Raw genomic sequence first — 20358 nt, forward strand, 5'->3', positions numbered from 1 at the left:
ACATTAACTAAGCCATGCTGCGATGCAAATTTGTACGTCGTAATTGAATACGACGATATACCGATAGTTTATATTCCTAGATCCAAGTCTTCAGGCAGTTTGTAGCGTTTTGATATCAGAAATTGCAGTCGATGTATTGTTGTAGTTACTTCAGCTTTGTAAGTTCCGTTCTGCTTTAAAAACAAAAAAATCTAGTAAAGTCTTTACTTTAGGTTCGCTAAGCAACCCGTGAATTTGAGGTCCTCTAAATATTAAACATTCCATTAGCTCCAATGTACTGGCATCTTACAAAGTCGTCTTCAGCCACAGCCGAAGCGCGCGCGCACGGCGTCCGCCCACGCGTCGCTTTCGGAATTCGAAAGGCATTTGTCGCACCGGTGCGTCGCGTGTATCACCATGTCCACAAAAAATTACATTATTCCTATTGAGACATAAATTTTGACACCAAGTTTTATAGAAATACATAGTAAATGTTAGTTCAGAAATCAATTTTAGAGCAATTGGACAATTATTTATGGGAGTCGTAAGTTATTTGATTATTATGAAGTCGTACATTTCAATACAGACCATATTTTGCTTTTAAACGTAGGCTGTTTGTAGTAGATAAAGCATGATAAGAACGTTTAGTGTGTTTGGTTGCTGGTATATGATTAAGCTTTTCAGTAACAATCCTTATTCGTGTATCATGATTTAGATCAAAATAAGACAGTAGGTAGATATATCAACTGAGCCTGGGGTCTTTAAACTGATATCTGTCCCATTTGTCTCGTCTTTTGTTATCCAGCGGCTGTCTTCGCCATAAATAAACCACTGGCATCTGAGATAGGCTGTTATCGCTGAGGTCCTCGCATCTGTTTGTCTAGGCAGTAGACAAATGAGCCACCCGCAATGCTATTTGGTAATGACAGAACGTCCCTTGACGGAACCTGTTGTCCGTCCGGTGTAACTGAATTATCTTCAGCCTTAGTCACTAGATGTACTAATAAAAATGAACTTTCATCAATTTAACGAATGCGATTTTTATTTTTTTTTAATTTGTTTTACGAAATGGTTTTGAAAGACAATAACATATTCACTAGAATCATAAAACTACAATTCAAATAATTATGTAGACCACATCTGATGGATTAGAGTGGCAAAAATTGCTTGTATTTTGGAATCAAAAACTAGATATATTTACAAAACCAAAAAATGCACCCGTGAGTAACTCACTCCTCATCTTGTACTAAGTAGCGTCATTACAAGACCATGAATAAATACACTCACCCTGACCTTTTCGATGAAGATCATCAGACACAAATGATGCTCGCGTGCCGAGTTGCTGACCCCTTCATTTATCACTGCGGTATTTTTACTTGTTTCCATGTCCACTCATGTCTACTGACAGTCCTGTCGTCATTACAAACCTGCTTGTATCCTCACAACAACTCTTAAATGAACCGTGAAATTTATTTTATCTTTACAGCTTTGTATGGAAATTGTTCATGTTATCACTTTGAGAACAAAGTCGTAGCTCATTTTAAAATTGTCGATCGACACCGATCATCAATGTCAATAAATTGTGACCACCGCCGTTGGTGCGATTGTTCGGTTAACAGATTTTTATAGACTCATTAGGTTCTTTTTGGTTTTATTGTTTCGAAAATGCATTATTGTTTGTCCTTTAACATAGTTTTTTAGTTTTATGATTGTTTTATTGTTATTGCAATTAATGAAAACAATACGCATCAGTCTCATGAATGTTATTCAAATCAGTTTAATATTTATACCGCTACTCGAACAAAGTAGGTCCTATCTGGAGCACACAGGCGTTATTTCTACAAATAATCTTAAATTTTATATCAGTTCTTACTCACGTGAGTTTGAACCAATATTGGTATGTCTAAATCCGTATCAAACATATATGCCAAATCCGCATTTGGGCTTTTTTCTCCATAAGTTTTTATTTGTGCTTCTATTAGCACATGATTGAGAGTTATCACGAGACAATTTGACAACGTATTAAGTCATTTTTGTATTTTAGGTGCTTTAGTAATAATAGTGAGTTGAATGGAAAATCCATAAAAAGTTGTTTTGCTAACTTTGGCTAAGCTGCCTTAAGATGGTGAGGTCAAAGATAACAATGAACCTACAAATAATAACAGTAAACCAAAATATGTGAAGTCAGCGTTACACGTGTCTATAATATCCTTAAATAGTCCTAGCTTTCTTCGCATAAGTTCTTGTATTGCTCGACACTGTTATTAGTGAAGTGCATTTGGCACCCTTTGACAGGTTTTATATAGCCCTTTCACTTAGCGGCTCTATAAGGACTGATAGGAACATTGACTTACATCACCTTTATCTCATAAAGGTGTTAGAAGCTTACAATGTTGACTGTTTGTCTAGCGTACCCATTGTAAATCAGCGTTCGATAGGAGACTTCCGAGTGTGATAACAAACACATAAATACAGTCACCGGTGGCCATTGTCCAAATTTACTGTCGCTAAACCGTTCCACTATCAATATCGGTTATTTTTCTCGTTTTCCAAATTTCGGGCTAGTTGTGAACTTCCAACATATTTTTATCAAAAAACATTGTGTAACTATACTTTATTTTTGCAGTACTTACCTATAAATTATTTTGCTCTTGCTCTTTGTCAATCTCAATTGAATAGTTCATAAACTATTTACTTAGTTTCCGTAATGGTTTTAATAATACAAATTCAATCTACCACGATATTTTATCGACTATTTTCGACAACGCCCTAATAATACTATTCATGTGAATATTACTAGTAGTTACAACGTTGGGTTCGCTGTAATAGCTACTCTTAGCATCTACAATGTAATACTTTTGTTTCATTATCAACATTATGGTTTAATCACCTGTTCTCTGGACCACACAAGGCTTGCATAATTGAGACATTCGACAAATAGGTATCATTACACCTAGTTCTCCTATCATTATTCCTACTTTTAGTTATCAAAGGTTGCTTTCGAAATTTCGATCGGCTTGTAACTTAATTAAATGCGTTACGAAACGCGGGTTTAAACATGTGATTTGATTAGCGTGGTCTTGTTTTAATATACGTAATTATTATCTAGTCGCCGCGAGTGATGAAAACAAGTTCAATCTGGAGCAATGTCTAAACTGAAGTAATTGAACAATGTTTTAAAAATATAGCGAAAAAAACTCAATCAATTCCAATGTTGGATTTTTTTATTCAGGGTGTTAGTCTTCTATCGTGTGGATTGTGAGGTGGAGTACAACCTTATCAACCCTGGTGTCAGGGTTACTATTGAGCCGCCAAAGGCTCCTGACTTAGCTCTTGTAACGACTACTTACTTACATCAGTAAGTAGTAACCGGGACCAACGGCTTAACGTGTTAGGGTGTTAGTGACATCGTAACGAAGACTTTGAGGGATGATTCTGACCATGATTCTGAGCCGATATCAAGTGAAATTTTCCGTCGCAAAGTTCATGGCATTTTTGTGTTTTTTTTTTATATTTTCAATTCTATACTTTTGAGACGGAGAATTCATAGTCTGAATCATTCCCCTGAGTATTCGTTACGATATCACTAACACCTTGTATACCTGGTTAGTCAAAATTGCTTGATATAATAAGATGAATATGATAGAGATAAGTATTTACCAGAAATCTATAATTTTGCATTGTTGAGAACAATGGCGAGTAACGGTAACTACGCAGTAAAATTGTCGATTAGTACCATAAATTAACGCGTGCCATTTACAGAGAATATTCATTTAAAAGTACATCGCTTTCTAAGAGATGACGGTCCGAATCAATTATTCAATTTGTGCGATTACTCATAATGGTAATCCTTAGTTTTGAGTAATCCAAACATTGTGGGTATGTGTCATTGGCGCCGGCGGTTGATGCCGCCAATTAGGCGTGTGCGTATCCCAATGTTTATTAGCTGGTGCTTCGCTATTATGTTACCAATTATGTAAGGCTTATTAAATTTAGTCAGGTGCCATTTTTTAAAAGAAGTGTTAAGTTTGACACGTTATTTTTCAAATTTATCAAATATGGTATCGTCTTGGTCTTCGTTTTTAAAATAATAATTGTTATGAAGTTACTGTTATTTACCAATTGTGTAGACGATCTTACGCAACTGTTTCTAATTTTCAATAATTTGCCTCAGTGTGTATTGCTCTAACATGGTTCGGACCATTTTGATGCAGTTTTACATAAATAACATTAATTTCAATCGTTATTACCTAGAAATGCATTCGCTAAATTTAGTTTACCTTAAATGGGTATGTGACATTACAGTAATGTTTATTCATGATCGTTCAACTATTTTGTCTCATTTTAATCATCCTATTATTGGTCTGGTGTAGACCGCAAAGGCAACAGTATTCTCGGAACTTTGCATAATAGGAACAATTGACTTAAAGCCACTGATTCACTGCGTATAATTGACATGGTTTTTATAACTCCCGCGGTTTGATATTGGGACACGTAACGCTGGTTCATGAGTCACACTTATTATGGGAATGTTATTTTCGACATGTGGTTGTACAGGACGATTGAGTAACTACTCGTAGTACGGATGAGTCGCTGTTTTAATGTGTTTGTTTATATTTCGTATGCTTGCTACACATTTAGTTTTCAAGGAGGCACTTTTATATTGTCTAGGGTTTCCAAAATCCGTTTAACGGCAATAGTTTTCAGTTTTTCAGAAAATACATAGTAGAAGTTATTACGATTTCTTTAAACATTGTCTATACTCCTCAGGTTACAAATACATGTACCCTACGAATTGAAACTTTTTCATAATAGATTGCGAAAACACTCACTCGTTATTGTGGGTTCGTTTCCGGATCGTTTGGTGTCTCTCGATACGTAAAAATAGCTGGAGTTACAGTTGGATAAATATTTTGCGATTTGCGGATCTGTGCTACTGGTTTAGAATGACTAACAGTATATCAGAACATACTGATTCATGACCTTAATTTTAGTAATGAAATGTATTAAATTCATTAAACAGTTTTAGGACAGAAAAGAAGAATTACGGAGGATTAGGTATGGGTCTACAAAACTATTGTCTCTACCGCTGAAGCGTGTTATGGTTTTATTTGCGAACAAAAATAAAATAACAGCACAAATAGGTATTCATAGAACACGTGTTTACTTACAGGATTTATGAAGAAATGCTGGATTTATTTGTACGGCATTCTCTTTATTATTGACATGTGAAGTTTTCAGACTCAACTGCAAACGTTTCCAAACTTCAACAAAACGATAAGATTTTATTTTATTGTCCGTCTCCACCGACACATTGCGGGTGCTATTTTTCCTTTTTTTCTATTTTGGCTATTTGCGACTGTTCTAAGGCTAGTTCATAGCGATAGATGTTAAACTTAACATTTTGATTTACTGCAACATACTTCTAATAACTAATTTATAGTTCTCATAGACTATCTTGTTCTTTTTCAAATTAAGTTATTTTCTTACTTCTTGTGATTTATGTTTTCTGTTATTAACTTTTGGTTTCACAAAACTATTTGTACAAATTAAAGTTGCGACATTCATGAAATTATTTTTACTATTCATGCATGTTTTCAAGGCCTTGAGTCTGCCGCAAACTTTCCCGACGTAAACATATCAAAGGGGGTGTCGTTACTTTCGTGTTGATTGAACGGCGGCACTTTCACACAATCGCGTCCAATTATGGTACTACTAAGACAAGAAAAGAAATGTTGCTTAAAATAGACGTTACTTTGGTAAAGTTGTGATCATCTTACAAATAAACGTCTGAATTATTTTTGTTTTTATAGAGCTTAAGAAACGTCTAAATTCTTGATATATTTTTCTTTGCGAATATAAATCTTTAATCTTGAAATGTATATTTGTAAGTAGACTATATACTTTGTTATTTTACGCGTGCAGTAAAGCTGTCGGTATTTTAATGTTCACATGAAGTTATCGAGTAGTTATTATAATTTTGTTTTCATGTCATAGCAGCATGCCTTCGAATCGAAACTTGCCATTTTAATTAACACCCCTTTTATAAATATAGTATTGGCCTACTGCTGCTTCCTTAACTATTAAACTTTACATTTACACTAATAATTGATACTTTATGTTTACAGCTAAATTATTATAAATTCCACTATATACAGGGTGATAGTGACATCGTAACGAAAACTTTGAGGGATGATTCAGATCATGATCCTCAGTTGACATCAACAGGAATTTTCCGCCGCAAAAGTATGAAACTGAAAATAATGAAAAAAAAAAACCACTAAAATATTCATGAATTTTCTGACAGGAAATTCTACTTGATATCAACTCAGAATCATGGTCTAAATCATCCCCCTCAGTTTTTGTGATGGTGTCATTAACACCCATACCTACTTTTATGGTTACCTGTACGTACTTGTACGGGGCAATAATACTGGGTGTTAGTGACATCGTAACGAATACTGAGGGGGTTGATTCAGACCATGATTCTGAGTTAAAATCAAGTGGAATTTTCCGTCGCAAAATTCATGATTTTTTTTTAGTTTTTTTAAATTATTTTCAATTCTATACTTTTGCGATGGAAAATTACACTTGATATTAACTCAGAATAATCAGACGAATCATCCCTCCCAGTATTCGTTACGATGACACTTACACCCCGTACAAGTACATACGGTAGCCATATAAGTAGGTATGGGTGTTAGTGACACCGTAACGAATACTGAGGGGGATGGTTCAGACCATGATTCTGAGTTGATATCAAGTGGAATTTCGTGTCAAAAAATTCATGAAAATTTTTCTTTTCTTTTTAATTATTTTCCAATCCATACTTTTGCGACGGAAATTTCTACTTGATATCAACTCAGAATCATGGCCTGAACCACCCCTCAAAGTTTTCGTTACGATGTCACTAACACCCTGTATAGAATTGAAAGTGATTTAAAAAACTAAACAAGAAAATCATGAATTTTGCGACGGAAAAATCCACATATTAACTCAGAATCATGGTTTGAATCATCCCCTTCAGTATTAGTTGCCATGTCACTGACACCCTGTATAGCACTTGTTTAATATTTACCATAGGTTTATTGGCATTTAATTTATTTACATCTCATTGTGGCTCATTTACTATGTCATGTGAACGATTTTATTACCCAAAACGGAAATTTTCCAGTAATATTATATTCTTACACATTTACATAATTGCCAGCAGTAAATACTACAAACTGTAGATTTTTAATGAGTACGCTATTAGTAACAACAGTATATATTTTTTATTTCATATTACTTTTGACGTATTTTATGATCTCCATTATTAGTTTTGGTAGGTAGTGGCCCCGATTCCTGCAAACACCGCCTAATTTTATTTTAAGTTATATCCGTCATTTTCATATCCGTCGAAAAGGAAAGGGACGGATGATTCACAGCTCTTAATTTTAGGAAGAATGAGTAAATGAATGTGTCGGGTTATTGACAGATGTAAAATTTTTAGACGGTTGGTTTAGATTTGTGCTTAAAATTGACGTGTGTTCCATAAATTTTATGCTTGTCAATTACCCGTCCCTTTCCTTTTCGGCGGATAAGAAAATGACAGATATAACTTAAAATAAAATTAGATGGTATTTACAGGAATTAGCACCAGTATTATCAAGCACGTATTCTCCCGAAGGAATTATACTCCCGTGTTTTTCTTTCTTCGTTTCCCATGGTAATTCAGCTAACATAAACAAGGTCGCGTCTAGAGCGGCAATCCAGTAATTTTGCTATCGACAGCTCTGGCCCTCGCCTCGAGGCGGCTTCCAGTTGACGATAATACGTAACTAATAACTCTCGCGGTTCATTTGTAACGTCATGACACGTTCTAATAGCTCCAGTCTAGCGCCGCCGTCAACTGTTCGATTTGCAAGGATATTCTCTATTATATTTGTGCTTAGGTATTTCCTTTTTCACATTCTTTCCTATTTTTATTATGATCATCATTTCTCTCATTAATTACTTTAACTTCAATTTGCTTTCGTTAAACGATATTAAGTTGTTCTATGGTAAAGCTTAGGTAAACTGCACGATTATTAAATTCAGTGTTTCCGACGTTAATGGAAAATAAATATTCAAGTCAACGTTTTAAGCTCCAACATTCTATCTAATCGCTTGCGCATCTTCAATCGGACTCATGATGGTTATGTATCATTGGATAATTACTTCCCGACGGCATTCTGCCACCGCCAGTCGTGCAGTTTGCACGCCGTAAACATAGTCGCGGCTCGCAAACGATCTCCCTTACACATAAATTATGTTCTCAACTACACTCCCTACTAAAACTCCATTATGTTTATGTTTAATCATAAAATTCATAATTTCTTGTATGTTTCGCAAATTGCATGTTTTAAAGGGGTCTATTTGTATTAGTAATAAGCCGTATTGCCTTCCGGATCCTATAAATTTCTATAATTATGTTACCAGGATCGGGATATCCAATCAAAGGATGTTTGTTACATCCTCAAGTACCAGTATATATTTTTCATGGTATTTTGTCCACGTTTGACCTCTGGCCTGTGAATGCGAGTTCCTACGCCCTGGATCTCATGGGAACCCTCTGTGTCCTTATCTGGCGTTGTATCAGAATGTCGCCTATTATCTCTGTTTCGACTTTCGGCGCTTGTTGGGTACCGACATGACGACATATACGCTCCTACCATGATGGATGCGTCCGCGTCACGTATGTGAGGTCCGACAGGGGTGTTGTGAAAGTATCTGTGACACATTTTTATATGGTCACTGACTCTATGTTATGATTTGTTTAATTCATTGTTGTAATAAATCAAAACAAAATATAAACAACACAACGTAATTAATTTTAAAAATGTTGTTTGATTTTATAACTGTCAATGTGATCAACTATAAAACAAGGTAAGCGAATGAAAGAATTGAAAACCGGTTCAAAATGTTAAATATGAATAAACGTCGCAATTAATTTGCAACAAAATGATTATACAGTTTATACGCGAGCTTTATGTTCAACATATCGTCAGGATGTATAATGATATACGTGCTACAGCATTTTAAAGCAAGTTTTTTAAAGCATGTATTATTTGAGTTAAAAAAATAATTCGTAGTACATTATTTATCGGGTGAATACGCAGTGTGTGACGGCGAGTGGTCGGCGTTGCGCGGAGCTGTGCTATATGATACGCCATAAAGCTCGGATCACGCGAGGTAGTCGCCTAGTGCGTTCCGGCCTTAAATATTGGTAAGGGAAATAATAATTGCAGCGATGCCTCCTGGTAGTTACATAAATTTTCCACCGCCGCCGCACAGGGCACGGCAGCCGCAGTCGGTGCCGCATGAAAAATACCCGGATTATAACTCGGGAGCGATCCGCCCGGCAGATAACGCCACTAGATATAAATTATCGTACAAACGCAAGACGCAACTAATATTAAATAAGAAAGCATGTAATTCACGTTGCTCCGATCTGCCGGCCGTGTAATAAAATACACAATTTTGACAGATTTTAAATAATGACGTCCGTGTAGGCCAGGAAATGCTTAGAAAGTTTGATTCGGATGTTTTAAAGTCGTTCAACATGCTAACCTTGCAAGTGATATATTTATATTATTAATATTATAAATGGGAAAGTGTGTGTGTGAGTGTCTGTTTGTTTGTTCATCTTTCACGGCAAAATGGAACGACGAATTGTCGTGATTTTTTTTTTTAAAAGTGGAGATAGTTAAAGGGATGGAGGCTATATTTTGTTTCTTTCTAACCCCCCCCCCCGTTCCCTAAAATTGGGTGGAAGTTTGTATGGCGCATTCCGCAATTTTCCAGGTAGAAAGCTAAATTTTGGTACATTGGGAAAGGGACAAAACCTAGTGGTCCGTAAATTCATAGCAATTGCAATAAATCACGATGAACATTTTTAATGAATACTAGTTTAACCACGTAAAATCCTAAGAAATATTTTTGATGTAGGTACCTTAAGGATTCTTTAGTTATCGTGACCAAAAGTAATTAATTGTAAAACAAATTTATCTTGGAAAGCTGTTCTTTATATTATAAACACTTCCTAAATTGATCTGTCAGTAGCAATTAACTGGCTGGACCTTGTAGAGCCAAATGGTTAACCCTTTATGGCAATAGTCAAATTAACAGACTTGGGTTCTTTACCGCACCGTTATAATTTGAACACATTGACATTATGTCGGTAAGGCATCAATTATCATATTGGAAAGCGGATGATTGTCACGCTATGCTTGTAATAAAATAATTGTATAATTACAAACACAAAGACAAAAAATAATAATATATAATTAATGTATGTAATGAATATGTTTATACTTATCCAACCCAGCAGTGAAATATATTCGTTATATCGTTTAACATTTGTGACAATACAGTTTTTTTGTTAGTAGGTATTTAGTTAGTCCGATTGATATCTAGGGCAAAAGTTAAATTAATTCATAACAAAAACAATACATTGTCTTCTTAACATTTTCAATTTTCCTCATTTTCAAGAGTTTCTAGAAATATAAAAGCGTCATTTATGATTCTTGTCATTGTCACTTCCTTGAAGTGAAGGCTATGTAAGTATCTTGTGACTTCAATGTCGTTGTTAACCTCTTAATCATTGGAAATTCCTAACCTGGGATACTGTGACTCGCATCAAATTATTACTGTACGTAAGAAACAACCTCGATGAGAATATTCTTTGAATTTGTTAAATCGTGACTTTATGCATAATTAAAGTGTTTGCTCTATGGCGCCACAGGTCGCGGATAGTTTCGTTTTGTAAACGTTATTAGAGTAAAAATATCAAAATTCTTCGGAATTGTTTGCTGTGATGTTTTTGAGCACGAATATTATTATATAGGTTTAATTTAAAATCTGTCTATAGTTAAAAAATAGCCATTATCCAAATAGTTTTAGCGTAGTTTATTAACATCAATAATAATAAAATGTTATTGTAATCGGCCACTGTTTGTAATAATAATGTTTCTCAAACAGTTATCAGTTTCGAATAAATTTACAAGAAATGCTTTTTTAAGTTAAGTGCTCATTTGGACCGTTTTACATGGTAATGTCGATGATAGGCTGAATTGTAAATTTGTTTAAGTTGCAACTGGTCGAGGCAGACTCCGTAATGTAAGACGCCGCCTGAGGGGAAACTCCCATGGCTGGAAAATGATGGAGCTTAGCAAAGTATTTCAAACTGCTACAATTTTACATGACAAGACTTAATCATTGCATCCCTCGTATTTTACCTTCAGAGAATTTTCATAACGGCTTCATGATGTCATCGTGTTTTCACGGCCCTTTATTTTTAGACAGGGAGAACTTTATGACAGAACAATCTGAGTCGTTAGACCACCCCCGTAAGTTATTTTAGAAAACATTCCAATAATGCGGTGTTGGGGATGTCGGCGCCCTCTTAGCAAATATTAAATAGCATTCGTTATGATGAAAACAAACATATTTCACCGCATTGGCAGAATGCAGCCCGCCTGTCGATAGAAACGCCTCGTAATTCCAAGACGCCCACAGATCATGCGGTTTTAGGTGTAAAAAATCGATTAAAGTATGGCGACACGCTGTGATCGATATATGATAATATTTCATTTCGGTCGAGACGGATGCCGTGAATTTTGTGTTTTTGGGAAATTCAATTAAATATTTTATAGTGGAATAACTGTAGCGGTGTATCAATTTACATCGCCGCTAAGTTTGTATAGATTTAGTTTATAGTATTAGGAAGTACATGTTTATAAAGTTCTGGAAAGTACTAAATTTTGACATACCTAATTGTTATCGTAGCCGGAACCGAATGTGTAGAGATTTGGAACATAGAGTCTAATCTAGATGCTGGAATAATTATCAGGTCGACAATTCCATGTCGGCTCGTGCAAACGGCGCGGTTGTATTCATTTGCTTTGTTTGCTTCCAGATTTATGGACACCGTTGACGAGTTCCTGGGAAAAGATTGCGGTGAGTCAAATTTTCGTTTGCACAATGTGTTAACGCACTTGATTACTTTTGGGCCGTGGCTAATGACGGCACTTGTATGCGGACTTATATTGTTGTTGCGGTTTCCTCTTCAGTGGCCGTACAAGTAAAGAGAGCCCGCCTCGGTTTGTCGACCACAGGTGAGATCAGCCAATACACTTCGTAATCTAAACACCAAGTTTCTACAATTGGATGTACGGTTAGAAATTCGTGTATGTGTGGTTTGAGATGAGTGCGGGCACTGTAAACGTGCATGTAGGTTAAATTCACGAGCCTTTGGAAGTGTTAGAGCTGATTTGCGTGGGTGAAGAGGTTACGGTGAGGTGTTAATGCATAGCGATTGCCTAATTGTATTACTTTACGAGTCGACCATAAAGAGTGTCGTTGAACGAAGTCTTTATAGTCACAAATCGTTATTTCATTGTGTGCGACTTCTAAGAAAATATGGCCTTATGTCTCGTGCGTAGCTATAAAATTCGAACATAGGTGGGTTATGCAACTGAATGTAAATTAATGCAACAGAATCAATTCCCGACCATAAGGGACAGGTCTGATTTCGATTTCATTGTCTCAATTTGCAGGTCTGCTGGCCTCTTGCGTCAAAACGTCAACGAAATGGTTTAATGGCCTTATCAATGACACTGGACACTACATACGATTTCAATTAAAGACTGCTTCGATATTAACGAGGAATGTGAAACGTGTTCAGTTATTAGAGACCCGTAATCTATCCTTTGGCTGCATAGGTTTGTGCGTGTGCTGGTCGCGCGGCGGGCGGCGCAGGAGGTCTGCCTGGGTTGGTTTGTCAATAACTCATGGCAGTCAAAACTAGTAGGTTCGGTCCGCATGTCCGAGTTTATCGGCAGCTACACTTTTAATTACAGTGACACAAATCGTAGTTATCGTCGAACTTCTCACGGTGCCGAACTCAATATTCCGAATGTTCATTAAGTTCTAATTACGAATGGGCGCCCTTGTTTGTCTTGATCACCAAAACTAGCTTTTATTAGATTACGTGGGTAGTTTCAATTAATTGTAAGCAACTAAGCATGTTAGTGTCTGTCGGCGTTTTCATTGGTAATGGCCGGTTATCGGTGTCGCTAAGTAGATTGAGTGAGATGTATATTATACGCGACTGGTTTGTTATGGCGCTAGCCAGATTCCTTGGATATAGTCCGATCTTGGTGGTTTAAATACACTTCTCATCAAAAAAATCGAAACACTTCCGTTTTCATTGTTTCTGTCAGAATTTAACACAAAAAAGAATTCATACGATGAAAAAAAATACATAAATGTATAGCTGGCAGTTTGGCTATTACAGTAATAAGCGAAAATTCTAAATTCAAAATTAGAATTTCATTTGTTTATCTTATAAACGAAATGAATCACTGTTTTGAGACAAATGTGTGTTTAGGGTTGGAGTACATTTAGCGTTTAAAAACTAAAAATTGGCGCCTATCCTTAAACTTTTTGTTTTTTATTTCAATACTGTGACTTTGGGACGTCTGAAAAAAGGTTTTTTTTCTAAAACGTATGGATACTTCGCCCACAGAAGCCGCCCAAGTTGTGGCATTGCTGGATTCTGGCCTTAGTCAGCGTGTTGTGGCTGCAAGACTGCATCTAAGCCTGTCATCTGTTCATAGAGTCTATAAACGTTATCGGGAGACTGGTTTGTTCACGCGCCGTTCAGGATCTGGCAGGAATCGGGTCACTTCTGAGCGAGATGATCGATTTATTGTAACAACTTCTTTAAGAAATCGACGCCTTAACGCTTTTCAACTGCAGCAGCGGCTTCGTGTTGTACGAAGGGTGGCTGTAAGTGACTCTACAATTAGAAGAAGGTTGAAGGATCGTGGACTGGTACCGCATAAGCCAGCAAATGGGCCGAAATTAACTGCAGACCATCGAAGAGCGCGCCTTAACTTTGCACGTGAGCACCTAAATTGGTCATACCTACAGTGGAGCAAAGTTCTCTTTTCTGATGAGTGTAAAATTATGCTGTATGGTAACGACGGAAGGAACAAGGTCTACAGAAGAGACGGAGAACGCTATGCACAATGCTGCATTGAAGAAAAGGTCAGATATGGTGGCGGTTCTGTAGGTATGACCAATTTAGGTGCTCACGTGCAAAGTTAAGGCGCGCTCTTCGATGGTCTGCAGTTAATTTCGGCCCATTTGCTGGCTTATGCGGTACCAGTCCACGATCCTTCAACCTTCTTCTAATTGTAGAGTCACTTACAGCCACCCTTCGTACAACACGAAGCCGCTGCTGCAGTTGAAAAGCGTTAAGGCGTCAATTTCTTAAAGAAGTTGTTACAATAAATCGATCATCTCGCTCAGAAGTGACCCGATTCCTGCCAGATCCTGAACGGCGCGTGAACAAACCAGTCTCCCGATAACGTTTATAGACTCTATGAACAGATGACAGGCTTAGATGCAGTCTTGCAGCCACAACACGTTGACTAAGGCCAGAATCCAGCAATGCCACAACTTGGGCGGCTTCTGTGGGCGAAGTATCCATACGTTTTAGAAAAAAAACCTTTTTTCAGACGTCCCAAAGTCACAGTATTGAAATAAAAAACAAAAAGTTTAAGGATAGGCGCCAATTTTTAGTTTTTAAACGCTAAATGTACTCCAACCCTAAACACACATTTGTCTCAAAACAGTGATTCATTTCGTTTATAAGATAAACAAATGAAATTCTAATTTTGAATTTAGAATTTTCGCTTATTACTGTAATGGCCAAACTGCCAGCTATACATTTATGTATTTTTTTTCATCGTATGAATTCTTTTTTGTGTTAAATTCGGACAGAAACAATGAAAACGGAAGTGTTTCGATTTTTTTGATGAGAAGTGTAATTAAACCAATTGCTGTGACCATTAATTATTCTATATCATTTTATGTGTTTTAAACTGTTAGCATTTGACCGATTCGTAAGTTTATAGACGTCGGGTCAAGTTCTTCCTACAATTCAATTATAATATTGTTCTTCGCTGAATTGTAAGTCCGATTCTGTACCCACGTAGGTACTTTTTTATTATATTCCGAATAAAAATGTGTTCAAATAACAAGTGCGGTGTCAGTTGGCGGTTGTTAGCAGTGAGGCGGGCGTATTCGCGGCGGCGGTAATGCGACGATATCCATATTTCACGCGGTATCGGACGCGAATCGCGCTGGTGTCCCGATTTACACGATATCGCGATACCGCATGCGCGGGGGAGTCACTCTGCCACTACACTTGCTACCGTTTGTACCACCGCGGTGGTCTTTATGAAGCCGATGTATTTATGCGCAAAACGGGACTTATCTTACTGGTTACTCCTTGTATACGATGTCAGTGTTTGAATCATTTTGTTGTTATTTCCTGCTCGTTTATCTAGGTTTCAAAACCGCATATAACCGCAATATTGTACGTTTAATTGATGTTTTTCTAATTCATTGTTTAATCAATTTTTTCTTTTGCGCTTTCTATGTTATTCTATGAATCGTTTAATCGTGATTCGATTTCTCATATTAGTAATCAATTTTCTATTTAAATATTCATATCGTACAATTTTCATAAGTTATTACGGTTACTAAAGTATTATGGCTTATTGATTATTAATGTTTGATGTGGAGTCATTTTGACGGCGGCACGCGGAATATGTCAAACTATTGCACAGTTCGGTTGATAGATGAATTAGATTCCCGTTATGGACAGATGACTTGCTAGTTGCCACTGATGCCATATCGAGATCTGATAATCGATGACGTTCCTCTTATTTGTCAGTTATTAATTAATTTTGGTGTTGATTTACTATTATTGGGATTTAGATAGCTTACTCATTGCATTATTTTATTTAAAAGTCCACAAGTTTCACTTAAAGTTTTCAACATTTCAAGCAAAAATACTGTGCAAAATAGTTTATACTTTTGAAGTATTGAGCTGCGTCACATCTACGCGAACTCTCTAAAACTTTCTGTAACTTTGATATCAGTGCTGAATATATCGCTGGCGAGTTCAAAATAGCATCGGACTAAGTTGCATTTTAGCTACTTGCAGAGATAAATGTTGCCGAGATTCGGTCTGTGTCTGCTTTTTGAATGATAGCCTTTGAGCTTTGTTTCAGATGACTATAAATTGTCTTTTCTCTTGTCTAGTCAAGTTGTTATTGCTTGTAAACCTCTTGGTTTTACATGTCACATGAATGTATACTTTAAAGGTGTTAACATTAATGTCCGTCCCTTTTATTTTAAAACGACATAATATGCTTATGTCCAATAATAATTCTCATAAGTTTATAGTTTGTAATTTAATAACCTTTTGTTTTCTAACAAATTTAAATTTTCTAACCTTTGTGTAATATCGAGTTTGACGTCGTATACTTCTTATTTGCATTACAATGTTGTATTACTTTGTCTGCAACTTACTAATATTTTTGTTAGAGATTTTAACAGCTCCTTAGCAGTGATTGTTTTTGATTTATTTGTAAGTTTCATGCAGAAATACTTATTATATTGAATATCTAATCTTTACCTAATCTACAACTTCTTTAGAAAGAGGTGCAGTTGCGGAAAGAAACAAATTGAATCTATTTTGTTTATGTTTTATACTAACTTTTATTTGGAAAAACCATGACGAAATTCGTTCTTTGGAAAATTCTTATTTTCTAAGATATTGTTAATGCCATAATCGATTCTGACAAAAGATGATGTTGAGACATCGTCTCACGAATGCGTGTGGTAAAATCCTAATAAGCCGATTACGATGCAAGCAGGCCGCGCGTAGGCGAACCTCGTATCGGTCCCGAAGCGAGTCGACAATGCATCGATTGTCGACGATCGATCCGCGAGGCGATGCACACACCTTCCCGACTGCGACGGTGCGCCATAACCATTTCGCCTGACGCACATATTTAACACACTAGATGTAGTTTTTGATTTCAAATTTTTTAAGTTTTATTAAAAGAGTTTTAGTAGCTTGTTTACAATTTTTCTATAGGAATTTCCGTGTCCGCCGGGTGTAGCATTGACGTCAAACTAGCTAATAGCAGTTATATACATGGATCTAACAACTTTTGTATATAGAAACATTTTAGCGTTAATTCGTTGTTCTTTATGTTGTCAAAGGTTTTATCGTTCTTTTTTTTTTTTGTGGCGCCCGCTCTGAATTTTGGTGCGTCTATGGTTGGGACCTTGTATTACGCAATAATGAGATACATCACAAATATCATTGTTATGATAGGAAACGCCCCCTTTTGATACCTTTTGTCTGTTTGTTCGGGCCAGTCCGTTGAGTTACCAGTGTTATGTTTATTTTCAATCGAGTTTATTACGAGTTACATCGGGAATGCACCACGCTTTCTATGCTAAGTGACTTGCAAGTGGTAACATGTATTGGCTCATTGTATTATAATAATTTGTTTGTGATTCGGTTACCGTGTGCATCTACATGGCTCAGTCAATGTCGAATCGGTAAACAACTGTAGCCGACACAATATTTACCTGCACCCATTAGCCAAGATAAGGCTTTCAGAGCTCGGTAAACACAGAGTCGACAATAATAGATTCCTTACATGTTCAAAAAGAACTGAAATTAACATACGTCAGTGTCAAGGGAGTGCAATTATCAGGATTGTTTGTTTGTGTAATTGAAAACGGACTCGTACGTTAATTAAGTTGCAGGCAAAGCCTCTTGATGGATTGTTGTACTGGGTTTTTTTGTCCGTCGCGAGTTGAGTTGGCATGCATATGCATGCTGCCTCAAATGCATTACCTCTTGGCTCCGTGGGAAATGTTCGCATCGACAATTTTTATTTTTGCTCCATTTTTGTCTCGTGCTCACTGGTGCCGTAATTCAAGTGCCTATTAGACATCTGTTAATTACTTGTTTTTACTCGTAGCCTCGCCGGGTTGTACGAACTTGTATGTAGGTACAAAAAATTTTAAAATACACCATTTAGTCCATTCGTTGAGTACCTAATATTTTTGTAACCTCTATCTCAGTTATCGGTTACGTAATACCAACCCTAAACGATAAATGTTTAAAAAAGCACAAAGGACGTACTACCCCTTTATGCAATGCAAGTATCTTTCGTGCTACTTCAAAGGTCTTCCTGAGGAAGTGTCAAACCACGGCCACGACTTCCTACCCCGCCTCTCGCAGCCCCGCTAGTAAGGGTGCGGGGAGGTCGTTGACCCCGGCCGATGTTTGCGGTGCGATTTTGAAGACGCAAACATGAGGTTTTCGTTTATTTTCCCGCGGTTCGCTTTAGTGCGGTCGATCGATTGTAACGCTCTTTGTCTTGTAATTCGATTAGACTTTTATCGTTCTCCTTTTCTGTAAGGAATTTTGCTTCGAATTTTTGTGCTAGATACCTATTCCGCTTATAAAAATTTAGAGTTTTACAAATAATGGAAATACGAATGAAGTAATTTATGTTGAAATAGAAATGTGTTTTGTATAGAATTATAATAAATAATGCAAACACTCGCTACCTTTAAAGTCTTATATTTTAGAAGCAAAAAGTCTTCCTTTGGAACCGTGGTAGCCCAGTTAGAAGAACGCTTAAGTCTTATTGTGAAGTCGCAGGTTCGTATCCAGCACGGGCCTAAACCAACGATTTTCGAATTCATGTTTGAATTATATAATATGATTATCACGAGCCCAGCGGTAAAGGAAAACTTTGTGAGTGAGGGAACCCCACATTCCCGAGAAATGCATTCCAGAAGATATGTGACCTAACCTGTAATGGGTTGATTTTCCCTTCGCGGGTTTGAAGGGCAGACAGGCAATCGCTTAAGTAATAAACCGGAAAATATGATTTTGAAACCAAAAACTTATAAGTGCAAGACTATATATTATTTTATATTTACAGAATTTCTCGTCGGCGTCCATTGCACTCACGGCCTGAACAGAACAGGCTACATGGTTTGTCGCTATATGCGCGATCGTCTCAATATACCTGGTCAACTGGCCATCAAACGTAAGTAATTTATTTAAGAAATTAATATTCATTTTTGTCACATCACGCACTGTATTTAGATAATTATCATTATCAATATATAATATAGAACTTGTTTTTACGCAGGATTCGAAAAAGCTCGAGGATATCAAATTGAGAGAGAGAATTACGTAGCAGATATATTAGGTGAGAAACCGCCTCCTCCAGATTTGAATTTCAGAAAAGGTACAAATATCAAGTCCTTAGAAGACGGAGACAAAGACAACGAAGATGAGGATAATAGACATGAAAAAGATGACCGAAATACCAACGATAAGACTCGCAGGAGAAAAAAGGACATTGATAACAGAAATTGGAGAAGTGAGGAGAACAGAGGAAACTGGAGAAGTGAAGCTCAAACAGGTAGTAGTAGTAGTAGAAATTGGAGGAGTCAAGAAGACAGCCGTGGATCCAGGCGAGCGGAAACCAGCGGCAGTTGGAGAAGAAAGAAAACTGACTCCGAAAGTTCATATAACTTTAAGTACGACTATTAACGAAAATTTACTCTAGCAACAATGATTTTTATTTTATATGAAATTTTTCCCGTGTGTTGTAAATTCTGTGGAAGTATTTTAGGCTCATGAAATTATATTTTTTACTTACAAGTATTTTAATATCAATAAGTTATTCACAATTAGGCAATGACCAAATGTGGTAATAGTTTTAATAAACCAAACTTGTACTATCAAATACTCAACGCAATGTTTTATAATAGTTAATTTCTGGAACAAGTAATGAAATGAATGGGTAAGTAATTCATATTTATACAAATTATCTTTTACATAATTATTTCTCGTATGAACCTGTTGTATTTTATATGAATTAAACAATATTCGGGTGCATTCATTATATTTATTTGTAACTCACCAAAACCCATTAACAGTTAAGACATTGTTTTCACATCCTACTTAATAATACCTACGCGGTATAAGGATGGTACAACATTAGATAATATACCATTACACGCGGTATGAAAGCTGCATGAATTTTCGTAGTATCCTCACCTAAACATCTAGTAATTTATACTACTCTAGCTTCATACCTGCATGCTGCCTACATGATATCAGCGAATCATTACATTTCTACGTAGCATGAATTTTTTCACTTTTATCGAATCTTTCCATGCCGCTGTCAGCTGAGTGGCATGAGAACAAGTCTAATTATGGTGAAATTTGTGGACTCACGTAGTTCGGGTCAGAACGCGTGCCTGATGGTATCAAATACGGAGATCGAGCGCCTATGACAAGTTGCTCCCATGACGCATCCTGGTAGTCTGAAGGACGTTGTTAGAGGAAACGTAAACAGGAGAAATCTGAAGTTTGTTTTCTTCTAGTGCACAAAGCAAAACGAAAATACATATCGTATACTTACGATTGTATGTATTTCCTTCAGATGT

At 36.5% G+C, this 20358-nt stretch overlaps 1 protein-coding gene across 2 annotated transcripts in view; it reads left to right on the top strand.

Moving 5' to 3' along the window:
- LOC126371153 (RNA/RNP complex-1-interacting phosphatase homolog) overlaps positions 1-19804 on the top strand; it is a 50277-nt gene extending 30473 nt beyond the window's left edge. The window contains exons 6-9 of one of the 2 annotated variants that reach the window (XM_050016386.1): positions 11918-11958; positions 12072-12116; positions 18837-18944; positions 19050-19804. In XM_050016386.1, the coding sequence (XP_049872343.1) occupies positions 11918-11958; positions 12072-12116; positions 18837-18944; positions 19050-19456 (601 nt within the window). In that variant the 3' untranslated portion in view covers positions 19457-19804. The remainder of the gene's footprint in view (positions 1-11917; positions 11959-12071; positions 12117-18836; positions 18945-19049) is intronic. The other variant, XM_050016387.1, reaches the window with a different exon arrangement.
- The last annotated feature ends 554 nt before the right edge of the window (positions 19805-20358 follow it).

The sequence above is a fragment of the Pectinophora gossypiella genome, chromosome 12, assembly GCF_024362695.1.
Source record: "Pectinophora gossypiella chromosome 12, ilPecGoss1.1, whole genome shotgun sequence".
Taxonomy (NCBI): domain Eukaryota; kingdom Metazoa; phylum Arthropoda; class Insecta; order Lepidoptera; family Gelechiidae; genus Pectinophora; species Pectinophora gossypiella.